Consider the following 7,833-nt stretch of genomic DNA (forward strand, 5'->3'; position numbering starts at 1 on the left):
GTATTAGGTTATGAACCCTGTTGGCCCTCAAGGACCTGAGGTATTAGGTTATGAACCCTGTTGGCCCTCAAGGACCTGAGGTATTAGGTTATGAATCCTGTTGTGGGGTGCCGAGAATCAGACTGGGGTCTCTGTATAAGCAGAACACACTCTTAACTTCTGAGCCACCTCTCCATCCCTCCCCCCAGTTTTGAAATTTTAAAATTCAAACTCAGGCTCAAAACAATAAGACAGGAAGCATTGAAATCATAGTTCTTTAAAGGCTAATTAACACAAAGCTAAAACCTACAGAGTTGAAAATCATCCACCATGATTATATATATTTTTGTTTGGTTTCTTGAGAAACAACCGTGGTCATCCTGTAACTCACTTTATAGACCAGGCTGAGCTTGAACTCAGAGATCCACCTGCCTCCCTGAGTGCATACTTGGACCATGATGATGTATTTTTTAACAGTGGATGATGGGGTGCGATGCCATAATGTCAGTCATACTCCATGGGATAGTCTGTGTCAGAGTGCTTGTCGGCACCTCCACCACAGACCCGGTGAGATCTGTCTGGGACAGCACCTCCACCACAGACCCGGTGAGATCTGTCTGGGACGAGAAGTCTCGGAGTAGAGCATAAGCTGCAAAGGCAGCAGAGCTCCCTTCTTAGTTAATCAATGATTTTCTGTTTCTGTTTCCAGGAAGCCTCTGGATATTGATGCCACGGGTGTGGTTGGACTGTCGTTTAGTGGACAGCGAATCCAGAGCGCCACAGTTCTCCTCAGTGAGGATGTGACTGATGAAAAGACGGCTGAGGCAGCCATGCAGCGTCTCAAAGCCGCCAACATCCCTGAAGAGAACACCATTGGCTTCATGTTCGCATGCGTGGGCCGGGGCTTTCAGTACTACAGAGCCAAGGGCAACGTAGAAGCCGACGCCTTTAGGAAGTTTTTTCCCAGCGTCCCCTTATTCGGTTTCTTCGGAAATGGGGAGATTGGATGTGACCGGATAGTCACCGGGAACTTCATACTGAGGAGGTGTAATGAAGTAAAGGAAGAGGACCTGTTCCATAGCTACACGACCATCATGGCGCTCGTTCACCTGGGGGCCTCGAAATAGGACGTCTTGTGGAGACTGGCTCTCACAGGATGGAACTTTCAGAAAAATGGAAACTTGGGATATAAGTATTTTAAAACCAAACTAGCTCCTTGTGCTTTGTAGCTTTGGTGCTCTGAGATCATGTTGGGTGAGTTTAAATACATAGATGAAGGACAGCTTTGTTCACAGATCAGAAAGTGGGAGGAGGCCACCAGGAGGATCAGTAACCTGATGAACATGTAGCAGAATCATGACTTTATTTTCCCTTAAAGGCGAAAATTAAAGAGATGTTGGAGTCTTTTTTCCTGCTTTTCAGTTTTCTCAGGAGCTGTAACAAATTTACTGACTTTTTACTTTTCTGATGAAGAACTACCTTTGTTTTTTACTATATAAAGTTGTTCTCGTAGGTAAGTTAGCATTTTCCTCTTCATGGTAAAGAGACTGTAAGGGAACAATCTTTTTCACATAGTCCTGAAAATTATATCACCATATTTTGGTTTTATACCAATAAAATACACTTGAAAACCCACCAACTAGTATATTCACTGCTTTTGATGAGACATGAAGGTTGTCGGCTACTCCGCTGGTGAGAGCCTGGAGTGGAGAGAGAAGTGAGGAAACGCTGGTTTCCCCTGAGCATTGGCCACAGAGCACGTGATGGGAACTTGGATTGTCACTTACTCACAGCCTATATTTCTCAATAGGGCTTACTGTGTTCTGTGTCCTTAATAGCGCATGACCTTGGATTGTCCCTTTCTCCTTACTGCTTGGAATATGGGTAGGTCATGAGTCGCCTTGGACACCGCAGAGAAGTCAGTACTCCATTGTGGCAAGGACCACAGGGATCCTGGGTGTCTTCTCCTGTATTCCCATAATGGACTTGTGCTGCCTGTTCCTAGACTTGTACAGGGTGGACGTTAACGTGGATTGCATCAGGTCGTTGTTGGAGGATATGCTTACAAGGTGACATTTCTGTACTGGTCAGTGGTTTCTACAAAAAGGACACTAGATAATCGGTAGGGAAAATCAAATACAAGTATTAAAGAAATAATTGCGGTTTGTCAAAAAACAAACATGCCTAGAAGTGGCAACTGCTGCAGATATATATAAAGCTGCAAAAGTAATCAGATTTAACCAACGCCTAATGAGCATGGCAGTGAAGGTGTGTCCACATACCGAGCTGCCTCTCAGTCGAGGCTCAGGAGATCGCCAGCAGCAAGGCTTTGAAATCATCGACTTCTCTACACCGCCAAGTGAAAATGCAGTGGGGGCTCTAGTTTGTTCAGAAGGGCTGCCTCCAGGAATACATTTCCATCCCTTTGGTCCAAGGGAAAGGGAGTGGAACCTTAGCATGGAGTGCAGAAACGGTTCAGCGGCAGAATGCTCCTGTGAAGGGTATGAGGGGCGTGTCCAGTAGGAATCTTCTTACCGTAGTTTTCTCAGTTTTGTTTAAAATTGAAAGACAAGTGGTTTGTGCTGCAAATCTAACAAAATGAACATGCAAAGAATTTCAGTAAAAATAAACTTAGAAATCGGAGTGCTTTCTAGACACTGGAAATTTTTCAATAGAAAAAAAATTGCTTGTTTCATTTTATAACCACAAAGTCTGGCTCAAATTAACCTCACTGTAATTTCAGTTTCAATGGAAGCAGAAGACTCCCAAACCCATGAAAATAAAGGTAATTTCCCTTATTTTCAGTTGTAAGCTGGGTATGAATTGGGTTGATGTTGGGTTGGAAATGTGAATGAAACCTAGTAGGCTCTATAGTAAGAGCCTGTGTTTAACAGGCAGAGCGACATTGTTATTGTGTACAGTTACCAAAGTTAATATAGGCTCCTTTCAGGGGCGAGCAGTGACATGCGCCAGATGTGGTTTTGTTACGGATAGTTTACTTCTTTCCTGTAAGAAAATTTCTAAAACATTGTGCCAGTATGAAGTAAAAAATTCCTGGCAGAAATCAAGAAAGTTATAGGGCAGGTGGTTTGGAGGTAAGAGTGTTGCATTTAAGGCAAATTTTTGTCCTAGTTTTTGTTCAGGTCAGTAGCAGACAAAAACAGCATGATGGCGTTAGTTTTAATAGAAAATGATTTGGCTGAGAAACAATTTGTGACCACTGTTTTAACATTTTTCTTACTGTCCAAGGTTCAGTCACCCTGTGTTTACTCAGTAAACACACCTCGTCCACAGTCTCCCCAAACCAGAGCTACAGACCGCAGTGAAACACCCTGGCCAAGACAATCCATCTTCAAAGTGGTTGCTAGGTTCTGTGATGTTTTCAGCCCCTTTCTCCCTTGTGACAAAGATTCTTAAAACCATAGAAGCCCAGTTCTCATTCATGAACTGGATGAAGTGGAAGAGACCCTTGTGTACAGCTGTAGCCCTCTAGATAGTATTAGAGGTCCTAGGTTGGTTGGATTCTTTTTTTTGTCTCACTTGGGAGTTGGTGGGCACTGCTTGTAAAAGCTGCAAGGATCCACAAATGCCAGCCAGAGTCAAGAGAAATGGGTGGAGATGCAGAATTGACCATTTGAGGAGAAACATTAGGACATTCGAAAGCCACCACACAAACACCCAGAGAAGCCACTGTTCTAACACCCTGACCTTTCTACTGTGCCTGCTCCCTAAGCTCAGGGACCAACTGCCTGTCAAAGGATTTCCCAGCCAGTTTTGGGGAAACTGGCATAAAGGGAGAATGCTTTATAAATAGTTGAATACAAGGTGTGTGTGTGTTGGGGGAGTTGTCAAATGACAAACCTGTAGAAGGTTTGGAGAGTAAACAAGTGGTGATAATCTTTTGTTAAAAGACAAACCAGCAAACCTAGAGATAGAGAGGGGGCAGAGGTGGGATGGGGTGGGAGATGATATTATTAAAATAATGGCATACCCAAAATGAAAAGTAACAGATCCTCAGAGGAACAGAGAAATGAGATCCATTCAAAGAATCAAATGCCAGCCAAGTTGCTCAGCGGTATTGCCACCAAGACTGACAACCTGATTTTGATGTCCACGACACACGTGATGGAAGAAGAGAGCTGCCCTTTGACCTCCACACATATGCTGTGGCATGCATTTGAGAATTTGAACACATAATTGAAAAGGAAGATAAGCCGGTACTTTCTGTAGTGAAAGTCCAACGTGAAACCTAGAGACCTCATTCGATGTGCTCACAGCAACTACAGAAGATGAGAAGGGACAGAATCAGTGTCTACAAAGAGGAAGTTAGGAAAAGCCCCCACATCTCCTAAAAAAAACAAAAACAAATGACCTCACCAGAGACTTTCAGAGGCCACTGGAACTGGAAGAGTATAAACAGGTGAACCCAGCTTGAAGGATTTGTGTGACAGACACAGACCACTGCCCAATCAGCACTGCTGTCTTCAAGAAAAACTAGGAAAGCCATTTGGTAAAAATCATTCTTTTGTGATTAAAAATAAAACCAACTAGAAGTACAGGGAAACTATGTCAACAAAAAGGCCACCATGAGAACATACGGTGAACTTCCTGTCTGGTGGAAGGATGCTTGCCTGCACCATTGCTAGTCAACATGGACTGGCTAGAGCAGCTGGTGTCAAATGGGACAAAAATAAAATTACCTGTTCACAAATCATATGATCTTACACACAGAAAACTAAAGATTTCACAGGAGACTTTCAGAATCAGTAAAGTACTCATAGAAGCAGGGCACAAGGTCAACACAGGAAACCAGCATCATTTCTGTACTTCAGCAGTGAACAAACATTAGAGCAGTTCTTTCTACAGCAGCATCAAAAACAGTAAAATACTGGGAGGTTAACCAGAGGTGGGAACTGCCACAGAAGTGATGGAGCACATCCATGTTGATGGGCTGGGAATCTACAGGGTCAGTGTAATCCCTAGCAAAACATGACCTTGTAGTACTGGTTTGGTTTGTTCAGACAGAAAATACACCTTAAGGTTCAAGTGCAATCTCAAGGGACGAGGAGTGGCCAAATCTTGAATATTAAAGTAGGGTGAGTCATCTGATTCCAGAATAGTGATTCTGGCTTCAAGATAAACTAATGGGACAGAAACGCTTAGGGAAGGGACCAAGATTTTTCAATAAGGAAGGTACAATTTTCCAGAAAATAGTGCTACAGTTAGGAACTTAAATAATGTCATATATTAAAATTAACTCAAAATAGGTTTTAAAAACAATAGTAGGTTAAAAAAAACTGTCCAACTCTTGGAAGAAAACAGTGGAAAACATCAGGATAATGGATTTTACAGAGATTTTGTGGAGTTGTTACCAGATTTTCAGGGATCAAAAATTAGACGGAATTAATCAAAAATTAAAATTTTGTGCATGACATGAAAATAGATCATGCTTAAAGAGCAAAAAAACCCATACATAGACTTGGAAGCTATACTTGCAGCCCATGAATAAGGACTTAATATCCAGAATACAGAACTAATGTACAACCACACACATCTAATTAAAAAGTGGCCTGGGACTTAAACAGGTCTCCATGGAAGATACATAGATGACTAACAAACACTGATGCACGGGAGAATGCAGGTTAAACTCCAGTGAGACATCACCCCGTTAGGATGGTGACTGTCTTCCTTCTCCCTGGCTCTCTTCCACTCTGCCTTCCTATGACACAGCAGGTTGTATTCATAAGTGTATGTGTACTTATATATATACACACACGCATATGCACATACACAAAATACATAAAATTCTCAGAAAAAAATTAAAAAGCCATCAAATAAGAGAAACAAACTCCAGCCATTAAAATGGAAAATAGAGCTGTGAACTCTAACAGGGAAAGACTCTTAGATGGCGGACAGTGGGGAAGAGGCCAGTCTGAGACTCCTTACCGTATGACTGCAGCGCCAGAGTCCGGAAAGTACGAAGTGAAGACATCAGTGGTTGTCACAGGTCCACGGGGAGAGGGAGAGTTGAATTTGGGAACAGGAGAGCTGTTTAGGGAAGGAGACTCGGTGACCTGTAATGGTGGACACACAACAGGCCTTGGTGACCTGTGATGGTGGACACACAACAGGCGTTTGTCAAAAACCGTTTACTAAGGAGCTGAGCGGGAAGAGGCAGGTAGGAACTACACCACCTGCTCGGATTTCTTGAGCAAGCCTCCACTTACTACGGAGTCATAGCCTGCCCAACCTTCTAGAAACTGAGAATATTCATGAATCATTTAATACACACTTCACCTAACAAAACCCTGTGGCGCCCACGGCTGTCCTGATCATGGATGAATGGAATCGTGAGATAGTTTGCTGCTGATGGCCAGCACCCAATGACGATATCTTACCACATATTTTGAGCTTTGGAAAGATAAATACTCAGTTTCTATGGGATGAATACCAGCTTCACTAATGTGGCACAGCTGCCAGTGGGCCACCATTGAATTAAACTGAGGTGGGGGCTGCCTCTCAATCAAATCTTCTAAAGCAGTCTTAGTTGAACATTTGAGGGTCACTTTCCACTACCTCAACCCCTGACACTCCTGGTTTGTTAAGTGACGATTGGGTGAGGGAAGGCTTGTGTGACACACAATTGTTGCCTCCTCCAAAGAAATGAAATTTGCTTTCTGCAAAATATGCACTAAAAAAATTACAGGCCAGGGGGCTGGAGAGATGGCTCAGTGGTTAAGAACACTGACTGTTCTAAAGGTCGTGAGTACGATTCCCAGCAATCACATGGTGGCTCACAGCCATCTGCAATGAGATCTGGTGCCCTCTTCTGGCCTGCAGGCACACACCACAGACAAAACACTACACACAATAAATAAAATTACAGGTCAGGTGATGAAAATAGGTCTGGAACTTGGTAAATGTTCTGAATAATTTTATGTCAACTTGACACAGAGTCATCTGAGCGGCAGGGAACCTCAACTGAGAAAATGCCTCCCTGAGATCTGGCTATTGAAGCCCTGCAGGGCATTTTCTTAATTAGTGGTTGAATTGATGGGAGCATGCCCACCCACTGTGGGTGGAACACCCCCAGCTGGTGATCCTGGGTCAGGGCTGGAAGTCTTAGGTTCTATAAGGAAGATGGTGAACAAGCCACGAGGAGCAGGCCAATAAGCAGTGCCCTCCCCCACCCATGGCCTCTGCATCAGCTCCTGCCTCCAGGTTTGAATTTTTGCTTTGACTTCCCTCAGTGGACTGTGGTCCAGGATAAGAAAGTCAAATAAACCCTTTCCTCCCCAAGCTGCTTTTGGTATCGTGTTTGATCAGAGCTATGATAACCCTAAGACAGAAGGACCTGTAGTGACCAGGTCAGTCCTAACCTTCTGGGATGGCTCTCCATCTGTATGTACTTGCCTACAACCTGATCTTAGGCATTTTCTCCATTGAGGTTCACTCCTCTCAGACTCTAGCTTGCATCCAGGTAGCTGATAGGTCTCAAACCTGAGACAAAGAGCTAACTGAGGTGCCTAGTAATTCTATCAAAGCGGCCCTGGATGCCAGCATCCCTCAGTCCCTACCTGTTACAGGGTCAGGTTGGCATACCTCACCCTGTACCAAATGCTGGCTGCCCTTTGCTATATGGTCCATTCATTTATGTTACCCAGACTTCTTGTCTCTTAGTCTACGCTTTACGCTGCTGGCCTCCTGGTTTCCTCCTGCCCGGCTGTGGGGAGTCATGTTCTCTCCGGATTCTCCCAGCTGTCCCTGCATCTCCCTATACTCTGCTCTCCCTTTTATCCACAATAAACTTTCTCCTCCACCGTACCTAGGAGCAATCATGTCCCTCCCTCCCTC

General features: G+C 43.9%; 2 protein-coding genes across 2 annotated transcripts in view; one reads left to right on the forward strand and one right to left on the reverse strand.

The window, feature by feature from the left end:
- Positions 1 to 1,614, forward strand: part of Fbxo22 (F-box protein 22) — an 18,309-nt gene extending 16,695 nt beyond the window's left edge. The window contains exon 7 of the mRNA XM_005347389.2: positions 689 to 1,614. Within this exon, the coding sequence (XP_005347446.1) occupies positions 689 to 1,106 (418 nt within the window). The 3' untranslated portion in view covers positions 1,107 to 1,614. The remainder of the gene's footprint in view (positions 1 to 688) is intronic.
- Positions 1 to 7,833, reverse strand: part of Nrg4 (neuregulin 4) — a 64,055-nt gene that overhangs the window by 1,609 nt on the left and 54,613 nt on the right. The window contains exons 6-7 of the mRNA XM_013346332.2: positions 5,926 to 6,053; positions 2,262 to 2,569 (exon numbers count right to left, since the gene is read on the reverse strand). The gene's annotated coding sequence lies outside the window, so the exon portion shown is untranslated. The remainder of the gene's footprint in view (positions 1 to 2,261; positions 2,570 to 5,925; positions 6,054 to 7,833) is intronic.

This window comes from Microtus ochrogaster, chromosome 5 (assembly GCF_000317375.1).
Source record: "Microtus ochrogaster isolate Prairie Vole_2 chromosome 5, MicOch1.0, whole genome shotgun sequence".
Classification (NCBI taxonomy): Eukaryota; Metazoa; Chordata; class Mammalia; order Rodentia; family Cricetidae; genus Microtus; species Microtus ochrogaster.